We start from the raw sequence: 24,834 nt of genomic DNA, 5'->3' as shown, positions 1-24,834 counted from the left end.
AGAATTGTTATTCAAATCAATCATGCAAATATAATTTTTTGCATTTAGAGGCTATTGTAATTTTCTTACATTTTTTGGGAGAAATTGCTCTTTTTTGATCCAAAAATTAGAACTGAATAAGACTTCTTGAGGTATTTTTATTATTCTTATCATTGTCAACTGAATCTTGTATTAAATCTGCAAACTAAGCAAATCCCCACACAAACTTGTTTAGTGTAAAACTTCTTGCAGTCTTTTTTCATCTCCTTGGTTAACAGACTTAAAATGTCAATTCAGTTGTAGTTTAATATTAAATATTAAATATGTTCACAAAATTTTTTTTTGATCATGAAGATCTGCGATAAAACAAGAAACATAACTTGAACTCTGGTGGAACACTTTCATTTACTTGAATAGAGTGAAAATTTAATAGAAGCTTTTTGTAGGAAATAAATGGGAAATAGTGTATTAAAAAGCCCATGTCAAGGCTTCACATTCAACCTTTTACAAAGTTTCCATCAATTATATACTAGATATAAAATTTTTGCAACCACAAGAAAAATTGCAGGAAACCCCACCAGTCTTAGGTATCGGAAGTTTAGTTGAGGTCTGTCTTTTGATATTCAAGGGACATCTCAAGGTGTAATATTCGGCAAACTAAGTGTAAAGAAGAAAAGGTTAAATATGAAAAAAGACAGAATATGAGTGAGTTACATTTTATGAAAATGTCTACCCCAATTTGGAATTTTAGACAACTAAAACTATGTTTTAATAATGTCACTTCAAACATAGATGCCAAATTGGCAACTTAAACGGCAAACTTGGTTTTTTTCAAAGTGGCCATGGTATCCAAAACCATAAGGATTGCAGCTTGGGGTACTGCATAAAAATAATCTCTCTCTTTGTTGCACTGATGAGTAACATCTAAAGCTGGCAGTTGTTTAGTTGCTTTCCAGCCTCATTTGATAGACTCTATAGACAAGTGCATCTTATGATAATGAACTTCATTATCACAGCTTGATGAATGGAAAAATAATCCAAAGTTGGAAGATGAATCTCTCAATACATAGTGAATTGAGGGAAATCAAAGTTTGGACTTGTTTTCTATTGCTTAACAAGGTAACTAGGAGTGAAAAGAAATAATGAACGTCATGTTCCAAAGTCCCACAACATGATTGGTGGCAGCATGAAACAATATTTCTAAATCTGCCAATCCACAGTTACACAGTGATTAACAGTGTGGTCCCCACTGATGGTAAAGTAACATCATGATGCAGTGGGCAGTGAAGTTATTAAGAAGTCTGTTAATGGCTCACATCAGTCTGTTCCACACCTCGAGAGATCCTTCTTTCTACGAGACCATTTAGCTTGCTAAGACAATAAAACCTCTGTCAATTACATAAGTGTTGAAAGTCAGCAATTCCAGTGAGATTTGTCAATCCCCTGACAAAACTGCATATGCAATTAACACCAATCAACTCATCAGCTAGGGTTTAGTGGTATGCTGATATTCCTCTTGATATCCACTCACTGTGCATGGGATTGTGCCAAAAGTTTTCTGCTTCTCACTTCCTTGTCCTGTAATGCTTTGATTTGAGCATCCTTTCGAGTTATCTCCTCTCGTGCGGTGAGATACAGGCTTGAGATGTTTTTCTTAAGCACAAAGTTTTCATCTTTCAGTTTTTTGTTCTGAAAATAAGGGCAAGGTTAGGTTAGGTTAGTTCTTGTAGGCCATCCTGCCCATTGCTAACAGAGCATTCATATTCCTGTTTCTGGAGCTTGAAGTGATAAGAGATAATACCCATTCCTGAATGGGTATACCCCCCGGACATTTTCCTTACAGTCTGCTGGCATCTGTCAAGTAAAGTGTCCAAAAAGTAGACAACACAATTGATGATTACAGAACCAGCCACAAGTTAGCCCCTTGTTAATATTGCCTGATTGCCAACAGTTGGCACACAAATCTTAATAACAGTAGTTTCCAGGACCATCTCTCCCTATCAATGGTAAGCATACAGGGGTGCACATGTACCAAGGGATGACAACTGTTCAATTAACCCTTTGCACCCTAACATCAGTATGGTTATTCTCCATACAGTTCTCTATAACTTTCCTGTGATGCTGACAAGGAGAATTTGTTCAACAAGCAAGAGCTTCTCTAGTCGGTGATCATTTCCTTACTCGTGACCTTAATGTTTGATTTGGGCAAGATATTGTGTAGGAGCCAAAGGGTTAAAATCTTTAAGTGCTAACCTCAGCTTCAAACTTCTTAATTGTTTGCTGACTTTCTTCAAATAATTTCTTCAACTGAAAATAAAGCAGATTCATTATCAAAACAAATTATTTTCTTAAAGTTAAACTTAAGTATAAACCTTTAAAACAATGAATAGGGCAAATGATCAACGCGTCACAGAGCCATAACTCGATTAGCATTAACCCTCTATACCCTAACATCAGTATGCATATTCTCCATACTGTTCTTTATGTTTCCTAAGGTGCTGACAAGGAGAATCTGTTTAAAAATCAAGAGCTTCCTTAGTTGGTGATCATGTCCTTTATTCTCATGACCCTAATGTGTGATTCAGGGCTGATACTGTAAGGAGAAATTAGATGCTGGTCACTAAATAAATTAATAAACTTTCTCAACAGAATATCAATTAAAAAAATACCTCGGGATATGTCATTTCTTGGTTGAGGTCCACAGAAAGATCCCCATACAAATCAAAATCCAGAGAATCTAAACAAGACAAAAGAAGAAAATAATTAAACATAAATTTTAATGTTTACTGCAATACGTGATAACATTCACGGCTTTAATCTGTGGATGATTTTTCTTGAAAACAAAGTTCTTTTACCTTCATTTTGACTACGAAAAGGTGAATTTGCCTTGTCTTGACCACATTCTGTATCTCTTTTATCCATACAATCTTCATTCTCCGCCATATGCGCCGGGAGCGACTTTATAAACCTGATCATAGACGATCTTTCAGGAGATATCCTTCGTGTAAGATACCTTTAAATCTCCCATGAACGAAACCTCCCAGCGAGTATTTTTCAGAAATTAGCAAACATTTCTGATAGCAATCTAAAAATAGCCATGAAAATGTTTTTTTTTTTCAGGAAACGACGATAAGTTGGCTACAACGCCGGCTAAACTAAGAATTTAAATGTAGATGGTCACATGAATTATTCAGCACCGCTTTCGAACCCGCTTAGAGCACAAGTAGCACAATCACACGTGATTAATTAAAACAACCCAAACTTCTGACAACTCACACAGATATGGGGCTAAGGTAAAGAATTCTACTGATTTTTCAAATGGCTTTGTTGACTTATCGTTAAGAGTTTCGTCACGTTGGAACGGATCCTTGCACTTGTACTTGGGTAGCCTGTGGGAGAGTTAAGCCGGTAACGACAGGCGCGTGCCAAGGAATTCCTTTGCGTGTCACCTCTGTGCCTGACAGATTTCGCCTTAGAACTCAATAGCTCAAAATGTTTCCATCGATAGATGTGCAAGATAACTGCTGCAGGAATGCAACTTGAAGGACACTCTGCATCATCTGAAATCAACACCGAGTCCGTTAAGCGCGCCTCAAATGACAATTCTGAATGTTATCACTTCCTCCTCTTCTGATAAACAAAGCTTGTTTATGAATCTCGCAGACATATAATGCACGGTGCATATGAAAGAACGTGGAGTGGTGATACCCAAGGTGTAATGTCAGGAATGGCAAGGGGGTTGAATCTGGATAAGATTGCATTTAATTTTCGCTACTCAAGCGACAACGTTGCACGTTCGAACCCTTGGGCAAGAACACTTCTGAGCGGAGATTTCATTTTGATTGCTGAGTTTGCCGAGAATGAGGGACCAAAGCCAGTAGTAAGTTTGACAGACTACATAAACGCCTTCAATAGCCTCGATTACTTCCGGGTTATTCAACGAACTGCTCAGTGTCATAAATTTTAAATGTAACAAGAACATACAGATTTATTTATTGTAGCGTGACTTGATCGGAATTTAAATCTCTAATTCTGTATGTAGTTATGTTTGAATGATCGAGTAATTTGAACTAATTATTAATGAAACGAGTTTGTATTAGATTTTCGGTGAGCAAAGTCACCTCTACATTTGATTGGAGGCCGATACCAAAAGGAGAAATTAGAAGCCAGTTACTAATCACGAGTAAAAGTAATTCAGTTGTTTAGTACCAAGATACAATCGATGTACATGTCTGTATGTTGGACAGCTCACCTTGGCCTGGATTTTTATTGGAAACAGGGTTGCTTGATTAAACCCTGAAGTTTGTAGACAGAAATCTATAGTATGATTATCATATTCCTAATTAATTATTAATATTATTCATTACTGTTATTATTATTATTTTTATTATGAACAATCAACAATTACACCATGTAAATCTAAAGCTATCTTTTTAATTCTCACACTTTCATGCTTTACCTCTTTTCTTATTTTCACTATTCATCTTAATCAGCATTGTTCTACTTGCTATAGAATTCAACTGTCAACGCTTTGTACAGTAATTAACTGAAGATGACAGAAGTTTCTGTCAAAACATGTTTTACAGACTCAAAAGTTTTGTTGCTTTCTTTAAATTCTTGACTTGCCTGCTAATATCAAGAACCTATTATTAAATTATTACAACAAGAACTTGTTTGTCTTTTGTTTTCTTATTTCTTTCTGTGTATCTCTTTAGATGACAATTCCCAAGAATGCTGGAGAAAATTTTGACGTGAATGCCTTTGCTGTTCATGTAATGTCAGTAGATTATACTCAATCCAGGTATGGTGAGATGACACTTTTCATCAATTAAAAGTAAAAGTGTTCAACTTTGTGAGTTTCAGATGATTGACCATGTGGCTTTAATTATTCACCTATTTTTTCTCATTATTTTAGTTGTGTCAATTCATTTTGTTCAATTTCTTTTTTGTGAAGATTTATGTGGTCAAATCTTACACTTCTTCCTTAGATGACACTTGCTGGATTCATTAAATTATATACATATATATTTGATACTGAATTTGAAATATTGAAATATTACTTTTACTTATAAATCTCTGTTTCAGGGGCAGCAACTTTTCCATTGTTGAAGACACTCAGCTGTTTTTAACAGAGAGAAAAGATGGAATTTATGCCTATGTAAGCTTTACAGCAAAGTTTTGTTCCCTTGATTTCTTCTTGAGTCTCATTATTTTGTTGTGGGGTAAACATTTTACCAGGTTGTGTTATATTTCATAGGTTCACCATTTTACTCTTTATGATATTCATGCTCGTGGTTTTGTAAGGCCCTACTGCATGTGCTACATTTCACATTGCAAAAGGTATTTATTATCATTGTTGTTAATGAGTTGAAAGTAGAAGGCAGAGGAAGAAATTGTATTTTGGCAGGTTAGCACCAATCGAAACTGGGAAATGGTTACAGCACAAATTTCTTTGACTGTGTTTCAATCATTGTACAATTTTACATCAGTAATTATGGAAAAATCATTGAGGTATATATAGCTGGCAGTTTAAGATGAATGAAAAGCTGGGGGTTTTGGCAGGCTATCTGTCCTAATTGACGGCTCTGATTATTAAGTAACAAGTAGTTTATAAAATTATTGATGAAGTTCCTAGATTTAGTACTTTCAAATGTATATGTATTACAAAGTGATATCAGCCAATAATCCAGCTCAAATCTGAAGTCTGGGTCACCTGCTTGAGTCTGTGAACCTATGCACTTAATGGGTTGAAAACAAATATCCAGAGTTACAATCATTATGACTGTCTATCATTATTGAAATGGGTGTATGGAGAAGAACCTCAAATAAATTCTGACTGGTAGACTGCAAAAAGTCTCTTCAAATCTCCAGTTTTTTCAGAGCATTTGATGTTACATTCCAGAGGTTATATAAGAAGGGTTTCTTTTCCATCCATACTTTCTTTTTTTTAGCTTTCATGGTGAACATTTATGCTCATGTTTACTTACTTAATCACTGGTTTGTTTTTCCTTTTTTGCAGAAAAATGTTTTCTTTTCTTGACAGTTTCATGGATGAATTTACCAAGGTGAAGTCTCGGTCCATTTTGAGTTGAACTAATGCCAAACATATTTCTTTTTTAATATAATGAATCTCTTCTACCAGATTTCTTGATTTAATGATTGAAGAATTTAATTAATATTTACGATTTTTTTAAGGTGTCCAAGTTATTTAGGCATGGTAACAGAATAACATTCCTAAGAGACCTAGAAGAACGATTGTGTGATGTTTTAGAGTTAAAGGAAAAAAGTATCTGTAAGTTTCAATTGTGTAGTAATGATCCAATTTAGTGTAGCTGTACTGTGGAGGTTTAATTTTTTTTCCTTTGGTTTGACCGCTGAATTATCAGAAATACCATTAAAGAAATTTGTACAGCAAGTATTTCCCAATTTTTGAGTGGAATTGCAAACCTAATTATTGCCTGAATCAATTCCATGTTCAAGATTTTCCCAAAAGGTTCCAGGGAACTTCCTGGAGCACCAGGGGTATTTTAACTGACCAGTACCCAGTCTTCTGTGTAATCTGACAAAATAATGTAGGCTGCATGATAACAAGGCTCCCTATCTGGTATCTTTATTTGCCTTTTAGGTTCAAGCTCATTGATAGCTTTACCTATGTACAGTGTAAGAGGAAGAGTGTTCACTTAGACTGGGGTCTTGATTAGTACCTTCTCACTTAATTTGGATCACTTAAGCTGGATTGACAGGCTAACACATTTCCACAAAAACTAAAGAAATTAAAAATTTGTAGTAAATCATTGCAGCAAGCTTTGAGACACCTTTAAGAACAACACTATCATTTACCTGGGCAGTGTGTATTAAGCAAGTGTAGTTAATTTCAAATCTTCTCTTGTTTTAGTGGAAAATTCCTTCTCCAGTTGTCTTCTTGGTCAGAAATGGAAGGTAATGTGTCAGAGAATTAAAATCTTATTGAATTAGTTATTTTTGGTTAGTGGCCACACATATAACATTGCGAGCCATTCTGCTCCAATTCAATTCATTATCTTTTTTGAAGATAAGATTTCTTGAAACTTTTGGACCACAGGTTACCCAAATGACTGAAAAATCAGAGAAGAAGGTGAATGCTGAATATGAGTTGATATTGACTGAGACCAAAAAGTTGATAGAAGTCCTAAGACCACATATAGTGGTAAGTGGATTTCAAGCCTAAGATGGACTCTATTTTTTTATTCTTATAAGTGTTAGTGCTTAATTTTTCATTTTGTATACATACTTTCAAACCTTTATTACATGGTCACCCATGGGGAATGGCGGGGTGACTGCCTGACTCAGGTTTACTGGTTGATACACATCCCACACAATAGGGGTAAATAAATATAAAAAAGATTTAAAAATGCCACTTTATGCCAAAATTGGCCATTTAATTAACAAAACTGTGCTCAAAAATACTACTAACTCTGATTGCAAGAGAGTTGAACATCGATTTCATTTTACTTGAAAGATTAATGTTCGTTTTATTTGAGTGGTTCTACTTTAAGAGACTGTTCAATGCAGGTGGAACACAATACAAACAGGTCATGTTTGGTACTAGCTCAGATGTAGATACAACTGCTCAAAACTGAGGTGACTGCTTAGTAGGGGTGAAAATTACAGTGATTACAGGGAAACAAATTAAGACTTTGACAACCAACCACTTAATACAGGGTGACTGCTTAATTGATATGGTGCTGCTTAATACAGGTTTGACTGTATTTAACATAATTGGATAAGGAAGAGTGCATTTTTTTTTAAGGCAGGTAATTTAGTGTTAACAAGTGAGTTGAGAATATAAATTTGTCATTGTAAATGGTAAAAAAGCTGACATTTCAAGTGTTAGCCCTTCTTCCAATCGCTCTGACAAAGGGCTAATGCTTGAAACATCAGCTCTTTTACCCTTTACAGTAGCTAATTTATGTTCTCAACTCAGTTGTTATCACTAAATGACCTGCTATACTCTCCCACTGATGCAGCACCACAGTTTCTTTAGAAACTTACCCCTTATTCATTTTTTTTATGGTTGCTTAAATTGTCTTTAAAAATACAGAATGACCCCAGGGTTGAACATCAATTTAAAAGGCTTGAAGACTTGGTCCAAGGAAGGACTCGTAGTTTCACTGTTGCTGATGGTTGTCTTGAAGTAAGACATGAATTTAGTGATCACAAATTGCCAACCCACAAGCCTACATTACGAAAAGGTACTTTTAAAGAAGATTTGTTTATTTAAAAGAGTGCTATATACCAGTCCTGTTCGTTCAGTAAATGCAAAAAACACCATTCACATGTGTGGTACATGAATATACTAAGGCTTCAGACAGGTTCCCTGACTGACGTGATATTATTTTTGGCAATCAGGCATTACAAGTTAGAGTAAATTAATTGTAATCATGGGTCAAGTGTACCTTGATAACATCCTGGTTACAAAAATAAAATGATATTAGTTATAGTAATTTTCTTTATTTTGGTTATCAGCATCATCAGAGCTACCTTGTTTATTGATCAAGTGTGTGTGACCTTTGTTTCTTACAAGCTGATTGCATTTACTTGACACATTTTACAGCTGTCTCACTCCCAGATATCAAATATCTACTGAAAGGATACAAAGAACTGAACGTGAGTGCAGTTTATGATATTGATGGTAAAAAAGAATAATAGCAAATACCTTCACCACCTCTTTAGGCAGTGAATGATAAAAAAAGACATTATTGTGAGCAGAAATAAAAATACTAAATATGTTTATTTTAAATTTTAAAATGTGCTCTCATGGAATTAGACAGGTTGGTTTTAATGGGGGGGGGGGGGGGGAGAAGGGAGGTTTAATATGGATTGCAAAAAATGAGGTCCTTTAATTAATCATGCAGGATCAAGGTTTTGTCAAATAACTGGTTAGGGTCCACAGGTGAATGTATTTGTACACGATGGCTCCATGATGTATATGTATTCATTATTCATTAAGAGTCATCCAAATTTTTTCTGTTTCATATGGTGATCACAGATTTCATAATTTTATTTTACAGCTAAAGCCTAGGTCCTGTTTGCCCACTTATCTTAATAGTATGAAACAGTTACGGTAAGCTAGTGAGGGAAATTTAGTATTACATTTGTGTAGTTTCCAATTAACTGTCAAAAATTCAAAACCAATGTAATCACTTCAGCCGATTATAACAAAGGATAACACCATCATTGGTCAATGAGAACTCAAAGTAAAAACAGGAAAGCTACCAAAAGCATGGGAAAATGCTCTTTTTCTTGTCATTTGCTTTCATTGCCATCAAATTGATACATTGTCTTCTTTTCGTGCATAATTGAAATCATGGTGATTTTTCTCCCGAGACTGAATGGGGAGCATGGTTATAGAACTTTTAATTATTGTTTTGACCAAAGCGAAACGTGATCGGTTTATGCAAACCATCGGTACACCTTGCACAATGAGGGGGGGGGCGGGGTAACTTCAGGTGGGGTGAAGTCACCCAGACTGGGGGGCAAAGTGTTTTGGGGCAACATGACAATGGGGTTACCATTTTTTCTTGATAAAAGTATATTTGTTTACATAAACATTTTTAGAGAAAAACACGCTGGAGTAGAATTGCTAATTTCTCGTAAGTTAAAGCCTTACACAATTCCTTTGTCATGCCATTTACACTGGCAACTTTCGTTAGTGACAAGTTTTACCTGGACAAATTTCCTTATATGGTATGTCAGTTCTCCATTTTGGGTTTTTTTAATCACTTCCGATTGAAACCTCTCAAGGTGAATTTTCTTGTACATTTTAGGCGCGTGAGTGTTTGCAAGTTGTTGGGGGTACTACGTGAATTTTTATGTGTTATGACTTTCAGACATTTACATGACCTGTGTGAGTGGGGAGCAAAAGAAGGACTCAGCAGACTTCGACGTGTTTTTAAGGTAACTGAAGATCAACCAAAGAAACGATCCTCACAGGAAGACTGTAATTTAAGCAATTACAGGAGAGAAACCAGAGAGAACTTTAGGCTTCGACAGCATTCGAATCCAGGACTCCCAGCTACTAAGTAGGCGCTGCTACCAAATGGGTTACCAAGCTAGAAGTTGAGAGAGAGGCAAATTTTAGGGGGTTCTTCTTTCCTTTAAATCCGGAAATCTGAATTCTCTGAACTTCATCATGATCATCATCATGATCACCATGATCATCATCATCATCATCATCATCATCATCATCATCATCATCATCATCATCATCATCATCATCATCATCATCATCATCATCATCATCATCGTATCTTTATTTGATAAGTAAGTTAAAAAATGGCATCATCATCATCATCATCATCATCATCATCATCATCATCATCATCATCATGATCATCATCATCATCATGATCATCATCATCATCATCATCATCATATCTTTATTTGATAAGTAAGTTAAAAAATGGCAACTTTACAGCTGATGTGGAACTACTTTATTATAAAATAAGAGATAAATAAACGTACAATAAGATAAATAAACCTGGAGTTAAGTCTTAAGTAAGAAACAGAATGAATATAAGTATAAATGTGTCATAATATATCAGAAATAGTAGAAATTTGAATTCTTTTTTTCTTTGTGGTTGTGCACACTAGATCATCTTTCTGGACATTCTTGTGAGCCACTCGCTATACAGTTCCAGGGCTTTTCATGCACCAAAACTTCTGTCAACTATATTCCTTTCTAATGTTTGATTCACTTCTCATATTTTTGCGTTCATACATTCCTAGCATTACAACAGAGAAACTGCCGCACTGTTAATTGAAAAGACGGAAACAAGCCATCTTGGTGAGCATATAATTGGTGTTTAAACAAAATTAATAACCCTTCGAAAGGATTCTTTGTACATTTTAGTAGCGCATTTTCAACTGAAAAAACCGAGGTACTACTAACTGCATTTGTTTTGCCTTCTTTCGCTCTGTTAAAGCGCGTTTTGATTGAGTGTCGTGACATCAGAACCAAAGTAATTGCTAAGACCAATCAGAGGAAAGGAAAATATTACATAGAGCCAATGAAAATACAAAGTGAGAAGGATGGTTTAAGATTTGTAGACCAATCAAATGGCGAAGTAAAGCAAATCCAAAACCATCTCGGATTATTAACGACGCTCAATTTAATATTACTTTATTAGTGTAAGAAACTATCACCACCCTCTCAACCAATCAGATTCAAAACTTAAACCATTTGCGACCTCTTCACTCTTCAAGTCTGTCTATGCGCGTTTACTTTGAGTTTTAACTGGTTCCTTAGCTTGTGATATGTACCTTCGCTTTGAATGCCGCTGACCGCCAATCAAAATGCAATGGGTTTAGTTTAAAAACTCAGTCGTCTAACCTCAGCAACTTAATATTATGAGAACACTTAACTTGTCACATCATCTTGCATTCATACCTTGAAAAGTTTTAAAACCACAACCACTACGAGCAAATCTTGCTCCATTTATAGTGTCAAATGATGAACACTGGTATTATCTGCTTTGGGTCTCCTGTCATTATAGATCGCTTTCCCGCTCTTCTGACCATTGGCCGCAGTGTAGTATCTAACGTTCTTCGAAACATCGACATGTAAGTTTGTAACGTACAGTAATTTAGTCCCTCCATCGTAATTTGACCTTTCAATAGTTAAACAAGGGAACGCGAAGCGAGCGCGAGAGCGCACGAGCAACTGTTGAGTGTGAAGAGGAAAACAATAATACTTCTTTCTTCGCCTTCTTCTATCGTGCTTTGACGTTTGTTAACCCTTTACACCTTAATATCAGTATGCATATTCTCCATACTGTTCATCATACATTTCTTAAGGTGCTGACGAGGAGAATTTGTTTAACAATCAAGAGCTTCTTTAGTTGGTGATCATTTCCTTTATTCTTGTGACCTCTATGTGTGATTCAGGGGTGATATGTAAGGAGAAAGTAGATGTTAGTCACTCTTAGGTGTGAAGGGGTTGAATATCCTACGGCTCAATTTCAATATATACATTACTTTCATTATAATTAATTTGTTAGAAAAAACCTTAGCTGACTTTTAGCTACTGTTAAACCAGAGATAGAAGTAAAACTCGATAATAACCTGTCGTTCAGTCTAATATCCATTTTATCTCGCCTTTGTGTATAAACTGTAGGAAGTGTGTGGACAGCTGCACCACCAGTCGCTCCCCCATAGATGCCCCAAGTCAAGAGTGTCTTACAAGAAAGTCGTCGGTATGAATTGTTTTTCTTTGTTTATAATATAATTTAACAGCTACAAAGCAACATCTTCTTGCCTCAAGACGTGTGTTAAGCCTTTATCTCATACTAACGATGAACAACTAACTTCGCTTCGCAATTTATTAAATTTTCCAGAAAAAGGTGACGAGAAAAAGTAGTTTCATCAGCTAAGAGATGGTGTTTCATAATGAGATAACAACAATTTCTCTCCACTAATTTGCAACTTGAAATGGATAGCATTGAGAGAAGAGAATTACTTCTTTGATCATGGGAGTTACTATCAATGTTTATAACTACAATTAATATAGCCGCTTTGGACTACTCGTGCGCAGATAACTTAGCTTAATCGTTTTAAACGAACTTAAATTTGTGTTCCGATTTGTTGGTCACTCAAATGCTCTAATCACTCCTTAAAGATACAGAACGACGTATTTTGCTTTTTACTAGGGGAAGCACTTTTGAATTTGGTTCTTTTTACTAAACCCATTCTAAGTTTCCACAATAGAAGGTTCCTACCCAGTCTCTTGTGATCAGCGGTCATCTTTTTCTTCCACGGACTCGGGGGACGTAACGGAGACGTGAACACACGAAAATTGAAATAAACTATGGAAGAAATTAAGAGTGGCACTCAGAATCAAATATCTCTTTCAAACCCTCACTTTTTCGGGGCGTGAAATTGCGCCTAATACAGGCGCCAATGCGACTAAATTTTTCCCTTTGGCGACCAAATCCTGAAAATTAGTCGCCAAATTGGCGACTAGAATGTTTCATCATAACCTTACCAAGAGATATCGTGAATTAAAAAGATTTGCAAAGATAAATCCGCGGCAAACTTCCTCGTTAAGTTTGTTTCCAAAACGCAGCACATGCATCTCGATCGATAGCTAGACGCCATCTAGAATTTAGGTGAGCTAGAGTGTTGTATATCATCCCTCCTAGTGTCCACTTTGTAGCACGTTAAAGATCTTTCCCCTAACTTAATTTTGGAGGGTCTCTCTAGAACGCTGACAGCGTAAAAAAAGGTTTTGTTTGTCTTTGAAAATGGCGACCAACTTTTTTTGAATTGGCTACCACTTTGAAGAATTTAGGAGCCAAGTGGCTATCAGAAAAAAAAAATTAATTTCACGCCCTGTTTTTACAATTGTTAAATGCTGTTTGCCTCATGCGTTCTTGTCCATATCGAGGATTGACTTTACCTCTCCACTTCATTTTTATTTCAGTGTGGTAGCTTAGAAAGTATGCACAGCCTGGATTCTTTTCAGTCCTGTGTCGAGGACGAGTTCGAAGGATCCTCGAAGTCAAGTGATGGAATCCTTTCACCATTTACACCATCGTGAGTCTAAATGATTTCCTTCTTGTTTCAGGTCATATCTTTTTGTTCCATTATTTTGGCACACAGCAGAGGCGAGCGAAGACGGTTGGGACGGCATGAAACCGTTAGCGCCCTGCATCACGATTTGCAAAGTCGTGATCGCTAAATTTGTATCTGTATTTGTATTTGCGATATTTAGACAGGCTGGCCCAGTTCTAGCTCAGGACAGGTTTAAATAGGGGCCATTTGTAAAAACAGTACAAGGTCAGCACCAACAACACCGGGAGCAAACGTTCCCTACTCCTTGAAGAAGTGGTGTGGATTCCCCCTTTAAACATCCCTGCTAACCAGTACAGATACGAGACACGGAGAAAAGGCCTGCGGCTTACTTAAAATTTCAAAATTTTTGAGTGGTTTTTTTCCTAATGATCTTACTGTAAGCTGGTTTAATGCCTGGTGCGACGTGGTTTGCGCCAGAAAGAAAACCTTATGTTTGCGAATACAAATATTTTCGCATAAATCTTCGAAGTAATCAAAGATGCCAGTTGTCGCCTGACCTGGTTGCTGCTAACTTGCCTTTACAATCTACGTACACGAAAAAAGTAACAGCTCATTAATTTCAAGCACCCTCTGAAATCTATTTCAATTCTTGTCTCACTCATGCTCCTTTCAGCTCTTCATTCCATGCTGATTTGCAAGGAGGAGAAAGAAATGAATTTTCAGATCAACAGTACCATCTGAATCTCTTCTTGCGGATGAAAGTGACGTGATGGTCGCACTCATTCGGATACAACTCTCACGAGAGAGACCGTTGAGACTGTGTCATCTGGCGGATTTACGCTTTAATGGGGGAAGAGTTTCCGTCAAATCTGAGTGGTCTCCTCCTCAAGTAGGACCAGCAAGTGCTACCACATGAAACAAAACGTTGGTATGCATTTCTAGTCCAACTCAGAGGGAAAGAGTTTAAGTTAGAGAGTTTTGGCGACGTCGCCGGATTCAAAGGCGTGGCCACCAGAGAAAAAGGGAAAAAAAAATGGATTTGCCGTTTTTGGCAGATTCAAAATTCACCATCGCCCGCCGAAAAACTGAGAGGGTTCCGATTGTCCACACCTCAGAATGTTCCCTTCAGAAATGCAAAATGATGAAAAGTAACTTGTTTGGACAAGAATTTCGGTTAGGAGAGTTAAAAGGCTTGGATACCCCACGAACGCTCCGTGTGCAGTGGAGAAGAAAAAAGTGGCTGTCAAAAAAGATCGCGTTATAACACCAAAGGTTAGAATCGGCCATTATTATCTTCTGGTTTGTCCTTCATCAAATTTAAAATACTTGTGTGCAATTATATCTGAGCAATAGTCTTAGCCAATCAAACTTGTCGTTTCGAACAGCCTCAATGTCATTATCGATCGACCGTAAGAAAGACCAAAGTGAGAGACAAATATTCAAACTCAAACTGAACGGACCACAGTATATGCGATGGCGGGACTCTTTTTTTTCTATATATGTATCTTTGCGTTCTCAAGCCTTTATTTACCACCTTTATGAATAATTCACTCACTTCACATCTTCCATCCTTGTATAATACCCAGATCCACAAGGTTAATTTCTTTTACATTTCGAAAATGTTACATGAAAATCAGTTCTGATTCACCTGTAACTTTTTATTTTTTGGTTAGTTTGCTATTGAAAAGGCTTTCAAATCCTTATTGTGACGAAAATTGTGGTAGAAGAACTCTTAACCAGCAATTTTCTCCTGTATACCCTTAACTTTCCCGTGGGTTGGGACCAAGACAAAATTTCTCTTCACAATATCAAGCAGACAAGTGATGAGAAATAAAGAAAAATATATAATTAGGGGATTATGAGTTTAAATCCAATACAAAACTTCTCTAAACCAACATTACAAGAACTATATGGCAGACAGTAAGGAGAATTACTAATGAGATCTTGAGAGTTAAAGGGTTAACATTTACCCTTCTCAGTTCTTCTTCTCCATGCCAATTTTTGAATAAGACTTGTTCACAAAATGGCTTGTCAGGTGTTTATAGCGACCTCAGTAGACTTCAAACGTATTTCGGTTGGCTTTTGTATTTGCCAAAACCAAAACCGGAACACAAACAATCTCATAGCAGCCATGAGAACTCAAACTAACAACAAGCAGACAGTCTTAAGCGCGGGAAAACGCGGGTGACCAAGTCGCGATTGGTTTTAGTTTTGCATCTGATCGGTGAGAGGACGACGTCAGTTTTCTCGTTCAATCACAGAGCTGGGTAGGAAAACTAAAGCAATCGTAAACTGCTTTCGAATTTCAATTGAAAATTAATCCAATGTGACTTAAGTGTGATCTGATTTGTAATTTGTAATTTGTAAAAATGTTAAATTGATGTGTTTTCTTCCAGACCCGAAATGATTCGACTAAGGGTTTTGCAGAAGAAGTTTCCCAGCCGCTAGCATCGTACACAGGTAATGTTACACGATTTTATTTGTACGTAAGACGACACTGAGCAGTTTGTAATCATAAATTTTTCACGGTCGTCAAAAAGGTTTTGTTTGAGTCCTTGAAAAGCATGGGATCGCTGCACATTTTAACAGGGCATGCGAATTTCCACATTGAGCTCAGACCCGGCGGTAGTATTTGACTGACTTGCTTCCTACAATCCTTTTGAAGAATGTGCCATTAACTCACGTCTTTCACCCTTCTCTATCTCAGCATTGACAGCCGTTTGATTAGGTGGCGAACCCATCTGCTATGCTCTTTATCATCAGCCCTCCTCTATCTATCTCTGGCTGCCCCCTGTTTCTCTTACGCTGTGATACCTATGTTCGAGTAATTGCGCAAGTTTGGTTGGTTGAATTCGCAGTACCCTGCCCTTTCCATCGGAAATTTTACTCAGTTTTGTGTAACACACAGCCTGCATACACTTTGCTGGTGTCAAAACACCATATTTTTGAGAGGGAGAAAGAAATAAGTTTTTGGAACCGACTGTAGGGCGTCTAATTGGCACAAGATATCTCCAGCATTCTCAGGCTCAATGCCAGCACGCTCACACAATGGTCACCGCTGTATAATAATTCAATGAATTTTTGAACCAGACACAATTTGTATGTCTTGGTGCTAGGTTTGAAACCCATCACTGCAAAATATGTGGCACAAACTTTGACTGGTAATCTGTCATGTTACAATCTTGTTTTGTCAGGTTCTAAATTATTATCCTTGCGAAACAACTTGAGTTTTTGTATTCACTTGCTGTACGCTCTTATTGTGGACGACCAGTGGTGGTCTTTGCCGAACCAAAGAATGAAAGGTTTGTTTATTCCACACTAACTTTGATTGAAGGGGGTAAGTTTCTAAAGAAACTGTTGTGCTGCGTCGGTAGGAGAGTATAACAGGGTAATTAGTGTTATCAACTGAGGTGATAATGGCAATTGGCTGCCGTAAAGAGTTTAAAAGCTGACGTGTCGAGCGTTAGCCCTTTGGAGGGGCAATTGATTGACATTGTCTAAAGTGCTTGACTCTTTGCCGTCAGCCTTCAATTTATCTCATGAATTCAAAGGTGATAGTATGTGAAAAATCGTCTGAATTTCTGCCAGTTATTCACTAAGTATTCTAGTAGAAATAAGATAAGATTAGTTTCCAACAGAGTTTCGAAAAACCAGAACCAAAGTGAATTGCCACGCGGATTTCAGAACAAAGGTTAACATCATCAGTAGCCAATAAGAGCTCAAAGTAAAGACAGTAAAACTGACTGAAGCGCGGGAAGTAGGGGTGACAAAGTCGCGATTGATTTTAATTTTGTATCTGATTGGTTAGAGAGAGGTGCGAGTTTTCTCAACTAGTCGTAGAGCGTAGTAAAGCAAAAACAGAGAAAACTGGATTATTTGCGTCGCTTATCTTGAATTTTCTCCTTGGGAAATTTAAGCGATTGGTCATTGAACTATACCCCTTAAGATCTGGCCAACAACTCTTCCTTTTACGTGTCGCCTATTTCATTGTATAGTTAATACGGAGAATCGTGACTGAGAACCAAAGACAACACCTCCAGCTGATGAATGTTTATATTCTCATCGACTGTTTGTAGACTAATATGTTGATTTTTTGAGGAGAAAGTAAATGTTGATTACCGCGGGGAGTTGAACGGTTAAATGGCACTAATAACTTTTCCCGTGGCTTTCGCGACATATCAACCATTCACCTTACCTGATGCATGCAAACATTCCTAACGTGATCAGATGTCAAAACAACTGCATAAGAAGCACACAATGCATAACGAGTTTCTGTGTAAACTTGAACGAACAGGCTTAGTATCTGCAGCAATGGCCAAAGATTCCTAGGTTTTTAGTTTGAACTGCACGACAGAGTTGCGTCATACTATAAAATCCTGTATTTAGCGTATTATGAAAGTCTATTCTATTTAGTGACAGGTGCTTAATGTACTTCTCTGTGTTTTCTTTCTTAGAGAAGCGCGAATTGTCATCTCTGCTTTGTGGATGTTTGTACCAGAAAATATGAGGTCGGTCTTCATCTTTGATGACCCAGTGATAACCCTCTAGAGTCATTGGGGAGCTTAAGCACAAAAGTTTTGAGACACAGACGGCAGCTGCAAATAAAAAGTTTTGATTACTGGTGCCATTAAACCATTTCGATCAGCACAATTCTATTTAAAATGCTAAACGTTGACCTTACGTTCGATACGTTGGCGTCAAAGCGCGCAAGAATTAGTTTTATTCTTCAACCGGTTGCCTCCCGCTTCTCAAAAACGTTTCTGCTTAAGTTCTAGGATAAGAAAGCATGAAAATCACCAAAACCGATTTGAAATGTGGGAGTCAATTTTTTTTATTTCTAGTCATGGAAAGGTCGTGGATCCCTGGCGAACCAAACCTTTACAGATTGCTGACCTTGCATGGCAAGTAACAAGTGCTTCATTTGGTGCAATTACATGTTTGTTGAACAGCACTAGGGAAATATGTAGGCTATTTTATGAAATCATGATAGATAAACAGACTCTGACGAGATCAGATATTTTGTGTTCTTTTCTGAGCGATATGTATATTACCCCGTCCCCAGATAATAACACAATTGGGTTAATTCATTTAGTTTTGATTTATTTCTAAAATATTTATTTTTTCTGGGTCACGAACAGGTTAAAACTTGTTGGCCTCGCAAAGAGTAAGCATTTCAACATGATTCCCAAATCTGTGAAGGTAAAGATTGCCAATAAGATAACATTTATTTCGAGTTATCGTTTACCTTATCGTCAACCTCGCGCGTTTTAATTGTTACAGCACGCATTACACGCGCAAAAAGGATAAAAGCCTAAGAGGATTTATCTCTGCCTTTTTAAAATACTTTTCCCCCTCCTTGAGAAGAATTCAATTCGCGATCATTCAACTCTAAATGCGTTTTTCTTTGATCTCGTTTAGACCTCTAAATGTCGCTTTCGACTTACAGGAAGGTTAGGCGCTGACCTCAAATTTTCAGCTCTTTGTGTACTTAGGGAGATAGCGCAAATCAACTGTAGATAAGTCGAGTTTGTGATTCCTCAATAGCAATATTTGCTTTTCAGAGGTTTGTTTCTGTTCTCGACCTTGAAACAGATCGTATTGTTACGCCGCAGTATAAGGTAAGTATGATTGATTCCAAGAAAATAATCCGTTGGCTGAAATAAATTAAAAAATTATACTGATATAAGGCCGGAACTGACTTAGATCTAACGACCAGTGACGTTACTCCGAGTGTGAGATGTAAAAATTGTCTCGTTCCTTGATGAACGCTATTCAAATCTTAGAGAGTTTTTCTTCTACGATCATCACCTCCCTGAATGCGGTCCTTGTGGTTAAAATTCCTCAGCCATTTTCGGTTTGTTCATCGTCATTAGTGAATCACTAAGAGACTGGTTACATCTTTATTATTAACAATAAATAAAGCCATCTGTGTTATATTTACAGGGATGTTATATTCGTCCAATGTGCAATATTAACAACATGTGGCCAGTAAGTAATACTCAGATTTGCCTTCATATTAGGGTAGTAATGTATATGACGGGGGGTCTATCTTAACAGAGCTATTTTCAATTCAGTTGAGTTCTCATGGGATTGGTCTGCTTCACCTTGCTTTGTGATTGGTCACGCCAACCTCTCAACCCATAAGATACAAATTAAAATCAATCGCGTCTTGGTTACTTGTATTTTTCCCGCGCTCAGGTAGTTTGCCCGTTTTATTTACTTTGAGTCATCATTGGCTACTTGAGATGTTTCCTTCAGTTTTGATTGACTGTTGTGATTACATTGTTCTGAGTTTCACGACACTCGATCAAAATGCGCCCTTATGGGTGATCTAATCCGTTCTATACAGCTCGTAATGACATCCACCTTTGTTGTGAGTGGTGGTGTTTGCTTTGTGCACAAAATGCAGAGTGATCTCTCTAGAGTGTCCCTCCCTACCCCCCTCTCTCTCCTTGCTCAACATAAAGTGGAGCACACAGAATTAACTTTCCTCTTTGTTTACTTTTCAGTCAAATGCAGCGTTAGTGGCATTTGTCCATAGGTAACTATATTTGTTTATAACTGAAGATTTCTTGTTGGTGTCACCTTTACTTTTGTTTGATCTTCGCTGAAGCGATAAATCATTTTATTTGAGTAACGCACAGTTTTATTAGAAACTATAATTAATCAGAGATTAAGAGATGCGTTCGAAACACTAGTCAAACAACTTCGAGCTAAACGATCGAACAACAAAACTACCCACGATTCCAAGTTCTCTCCTAAAACTTAATTTGGAAATGATGTCATTTGGTGTTCGCCCCTGCTGGGGGCGGCCGAATTGGTGTCCCAAGACTGGTCCTTGTCCCAAAAATTCTCGCTTAAGTTTGTATTAGGAATGCGTTCTCTTTCGTCGAGCGCAATTACAGTCAGACGTGCAGTAAGCAAAAATCGTTTCACTACTAAAGAAATTCTGCTTTTATAGTAATTTTCCTTTTTGAGAGTGGTCCGTCTAAGGACTGCTGGCAGTAGCAGTTTTAGTGAATTCATCATTTGAATCGCGACAGGAATCATTGTTTATAAGTCGAAGTTCAGAAGTCTGGTTCGTGGAAACTGAATTGTCAGTGTCACTATCATACAAGTAATTGGCTATAAGAGTCTGAAATTGTGATTGGCCAGTTTTCACAACGACTGACTCGTTAGTCACTGCCTTTGATAAAATCCTTTTCAGGGCTACGTACACTCGAACGATCACATTGCACAATCGAATGTTACTTCTGGGTTATAATCATTTGATTTAGCATCACACTATTGTAGTTGGTGCAGCTTAAACTGACTCGTGCACTGGTTTCGAACGTTGCTCTTTCAGCGTCTTCTTAGAGTTAGCGAACAAGGCTTACGTATATTACTTTGCCTATTGCCTCGGAGGACTCCAGTGGTGTTGCTGTAAGAGGTATATATTTACATGTGAAACGTTTACACCTAAGTCATGTCTTTAATTTATATTGCCAACTGTGCCTACTCTTCAGTGTACCTTGCTTCTTCTTTGCCACTTTATCCTCACACTCCTACTCTATTTTACTCATTGTACAGCAATCAGCAGTCACAGTCTGGACAGGCGATCGCTGATGTGGTGAGGAGTAGTTGTTACAAAGTGACGATTAAATTTATTCATTAGAAAGATAGACAGCCTTGCACATGTCTACGTTATAAGTTTCTTCTCTCCCATGTTTGTTTTTTTTTTTTGCTAAAAAGACGTTGGGTTTTATTTATGTTCCGTAGTTGAATGCAGGATTCTTAAAGTTTATGCGAATTCTGTCGTCATTTCCTATTCAGGAATTTTTAGTCAGTCCTAAGCTATAAAGTGCGCATGCCGTGCATTGTATTGGGAAGCCTGTTTTACACATCGATTAAGTATGACTTTATTCCATTTTATCTTATCTTTTCTTAGGATGGTCCTGGAGTGTTGAGCAGACTTAGAGTACATTTTTCAGACGCCAAAATAGTTCAGGTGAACTAACAAAAGATTAGATTTTGGGATGCATTTGTACCATGTTCAAGGAAGGAGGGAGTTGGAGAGTTCGTTTCACAGAACAAACGATCAAGCAAATGAACGGAAAAACAGACAAACGCATTAACCCTTTAACCCCCGGAAGTGATTAACATGTAACTTCTCCCTTCAGTATCCATACATTATCCAGCAGAAAAGTAAGGAAAATATTCAAACTTATCAGGTAGAAGTTGCTATCTTGATCTAACAACAAATTCTTATTACTAATTTACAAGGAAATGTGTAGTGGCCAGAGGGGGGAAATAAACAATCAGATCTTGGGAGTTAAAGGGTTAAAACGAACAAATAGACATAAAATAACTACGATCAAATTTACAATACTTGCGATGAAACGGTTTCATATCTAGTTTCTGTCATTGCTTATTCAAAGTAGAACAACAACCAGTCAGACATCACAATTTTATTATTATATGTTTCTAGTCAGCATTTTAGATTTAAGCGTTATATCAGTACATTATTAAAGCAGTTTTGAACCTTCTGTTATATCCATTCGAATTTTATTCTAATCGGCGCCCGTTGCTGTTTTTCAGTATTTCACTGAACTCATCAAGCAACAACAGATTGATTACTTTAATAATCTTTCAGCGGATCAAGGTAAATCTTAATACTAAATTAGCCGTCGGGCAGAATAATGACACTTACCATATGGGTGTAGACTTATTCATGGAAAGGGGTTATCCACCTTTCACAATTGGGGGGGGGGGGGGAGGGGAAGGAAGAAAAAGGCAAGATAAAGGCCCATCCGGTTAAGAGGTGGACTCACATCACTTCCGTACCCTTTCCGTTTTCCATCGCACTGAGCAAATACAAGTACTTTCTATCAGGCTTGGATGTTACGATGATTCATCACAGTCTCCCTCCCTCCCCCCGCCCACCCTACCCGAGTATATTTTGAGATTTATCAGAACGAGGCAGTGTGAGTGTAAAGAACAGCTGGGGGACGGATCCGGGGGGGTCCGTGCTCCCCCCCCCCCCCCCACACACACCCCTTTTTTTTTCTAAGTAAAACACGGCATGGAGGTTGATACGACAATCTGGTGAGTACCCTTTGCTTGACACAGTGTGACCCCCTTACGCCCCTGGAGCAAGGTGAGGGTGTCTTGTTTCAGAACATACAAATAGACTTGGTTGAGGTTTGTATCCGTAGTCCACTGCGCTAATCATAAAGCCATTGAGAGTAGAGAGTGCCTGGTTTTGATGGATTAGATTAGGTTACATGTTTATGAGCTTTCACAAAGGAGAGAGTCATGCAATTTTAGGCACACAAACGCAAAGGATAGAGCCCAGGCCGTTGAATGTAAATTTAGCCAATTTCAATTGGTTAACATGAAATTAGATTTAATTGGCCTAAGCGCGGTATTTTCTTTAAAAAATGATTTGTTTAATTAATTTCTTGTAGATTTTGTCGGAGAGATAACACTTACTCCAGAATCAGGTAAGTTTTTAATGCTCTAATTCTCATTAAACTCTTGCTCAACAGGGTGCATTCCCGTTAAAACCTGAATTTTCTGCTTTTCAGTCTTAATCATGCCATCCCTTTTATTTTACTTCAAAGGTTAAACTCACATGATTTGAGTATTTCTTATCATTAGCAGGTTATAATAAACTATTTACTCCATTCATAGCTGAATAAAAAATAGCTGTTGATAACAACACGCACAATGGTTGTAATTATCTTTTTTTTCACAGATTCTGCTTCGGAGAGGAGATCATTACTGATCTGCACTGATCCGTCTAAGTGTATTATATTACGTAATTCGAAGCCCCAGGAGTCCACATGAATTTCAAACTCAGTTTCAGTTCAAAAATTGTACTAGGTCCATAAGTTGTTTTTTTCCCCACAGGTTGTTATTTTTCTCCCATTTCTTTTATGATCTTAGTCGCTTGGCTTTGCCCCTTGAAGGCGTTGAACCTTAAGCTACTTGCTGCATGATTTTTTAAGCATAATTTGTGGTTTTACAAAGCGAAAAATTTCTGCGGTTTTCGAACTGACTTACTGTTTTGCACGAAACATGCAGAAAACAGAAAAATGCGTTGTGATTAATAGCTCCAAACGAAAAGCTGTCTTATAAAATAATGACCAACTGGGTCTAATTATCAATTAGCTCTACAGGAGTGCTTTTTTCGTATGAAAACTATTTCGATCAACCGGCAAAACTTGGTTTGGTGCCTTTCTATTATCTCGTGCTTTTTTTGTACATTCATGAATGCTTTGATAAATTATTGTAGATATTAGGTAGAATTTTTAATTTTTTAAAATATCTTTTTATACTTAAATTATGAAAATCCAATATTCTTAGTTCAGAAAGCTAAAAGATGAATGATTACCGAAGAGAATATGTAATAATATCTTTGAAAAGTAAATTTGTGTAAAATGACGTGCCCTTCGATTATAAACCCTTCCTCTAGTCGTTTACGGTCAGTTTACTATCATTACCCGGGCCGAGGCACAAAGGACGCATGTACCACGCGATGGGATGGAAATGGATGAGGAATGTCGTTCAACTGCTGCGCTGTCAACAAAATAGAAACATGACGATTTTAGATATATGAAAATTCACATATTTGCACTGCGGTGGAAAGATGAAATTAGAAGATCCTCGCAGCTAAGAACACTACTGAAACGAGTAGTTGTAAAATAGAAACATATTAAATTAAAAGATTGGACCGTCGTAAAAATTATCTCCGTAAGAAAAGATCGAACTTGAAGAATAAATACAATCAAATAAAAGATATTCCAAAGCTGTTTTATCAGAGTAAGTTATTTTTTGGGGCTTTTAAACTCGAGGGATATGGTTTCCAGCGAGAAAATGTTCACGTACCGGCAGAGTTGCTCGGAGTTTTTAATGGAGAATGACTAGGTGCTGCAATGGTTGTCAGCTGGACAACTGACGTAATGCACCGATCAATTCGAAGCTTCAACATCTCTCTAAGGGCATTTGATTGTCGTCCGTGCTCAGGGGGGTGAGTAGTTTGAACCTTACTTAGGTGTGGTGGGGAATTTGGATCGGAAGTGTCAAGGCTTTCCATCGGAAAACGCTCTTGTTTTATCTTTTCATATGAGAGTTCACATTCGCGAGCGGATGGCTCAGAAGAAAAGACCAACAAGGTCTAAGATTTGAAGCTTGGCGAGACAAATAAATTGACGATCAAGAAGTAGAAACGGTCGCTGGTAATGCCTTTTACCAAAACATGACCATGAAATCCAGGGGACGGAAAATTTTGACGTACCAATCTTCAGAAGTTTAAATGCTCCA

General features: G+C 37.3%; 2 protein-coding genes across 4 annotated transcripts; one reads left to right on the top strand and one right to left on the bottom strand.

The window, feature by feature from the left end:
- Positions 1–435: 435 nt before the first annotated feature.
- Positions 436–3,381, bottom strand: LOC131779192 (CASP8-associated protein 2). Of its 3 annotated transcripts, none has more exons than XM_059095718.2 (5): positions 3,256–3,381; positions 2,835–3,064; positions 2,649–2,716; positions 2,233–2,286; positions 436–1,668 (listed from the first exon to the last, which is right to left on the bottom strand). In XM_059095718.2, exons 2-5 carry the CDS (start codon positions 2,953–2,955, stop codon positions 1,507–1,509), a joined length of 405 nt encoding a protein of 134 aa, XP_058951701.2. In that variant the 5' UTR covers positions 2,956–3,064; positions 3,256–3,381; the 3' UTR covers positions 436–1,506. The 3 variants fall into 3 exon arrangements, with proteins under 3 accessions (XP_058951701.2, XP_066028752.1, XP_066028750.1); XM_066172655.1 differs by having other exon boundaries at positions 2,835–2,947; positions 3,256–3,359; XM_066172653.1 differs by lacking the exon at positions 3,256–3,381 and having other exon boundaries at positions 2,835–3,174.
- LOC131779173 (guanine nucleotide exchange protein smcr8a) lies at positions 3,254–24,324 on the top strand. The gene is given in 39 exon segments (XM_066172656.1): positions 3,254–3,859; positions 4,695–4,780; positions 5,065–5,137; positions 5,237–5,319; positions 5,999–6,044; positions 6,175–6,271; positions 6,875–6,918; positions 7,061–7,165; positions 8,060–8,210; positions 8,573–8,625; positions 9,030–9,082; positions 9,849–9,915; positions 10,747–10,804; positions 11,514–11,580; positions 12,134–12,212; positions 13,439–13,551; positions 14,204–14,252; positions 14,255–14,302; positions 14,305–14,364; positions 14,367–14,444; positions 14,446–14,535; positions 14,537–14,740; positions 14,742–14,794; positions 15,921–15,946; positions 15,949–15,990; positions 16,725–16,784; positions 16,787–16,832; positions 17,985–18,038; positions 18,372–18,431; positions 18,669–18,729; positions 19,092–19,148; positions 19,474–19,518; positions 20,040–20,071; positions 20,876–20,959; positions 21,100–21,139; positions 21,458–21,517; positions 22,108–22,171; positions 22,977–23,012; positions 23,267–24,324. Coding segments are annotated over 39 exon segments (2,826 nt in total). The 5' UTR covers positions 3,254–3,649; the 3' UTR covers positions 23,359–24,324.
- The last annotated feature ends 510 nt before the right edge of the window (positions 24,325–24,834 follow it).

The sequence above is a fragment of the Pocillopora verrucosa genome, chromosome 9 (genome assembly GCF_036669915.1).
Source record: "Pocillopora verrucosa isolate sample1 chromosome 9, ASM3666991v2, whole genome shotgun sequence".
Classification (NCBI taxonomy): Eukaryota; Metazoa; Cnidaria; class Anthozoa; order Scleractinia; family Pocilloporidae; genus Pocillopora; species Pocillopora verrucosa.
This window is presented reverse-complemented; position numbering and strand designations above follow the sequence as displayed.

Coding starts and splice junctions, on each gene's coding strand:
- LOC131779192 (XM_059095718.2), bottom strand. CDS start 2,955: ATGATCAGGTTTATAAAGTCGCTCCCGGCGCATATGGCGGAGAATGAA. Junction 2,717..2,834: donor TTTTCGTAGTCAAAATGAAG/GTAAAAGAACTT, acceptor TGTCTTGTTTAG/ATTCTCTGGATTTTGATTTG. Junction 1,669..2,232: donor TTAAGAAGTTTGAAGCTGAG/GTTAGCACTTAA, acceptor CCTTATTTTCAG/AACAAAAAACTGAAAGATGA.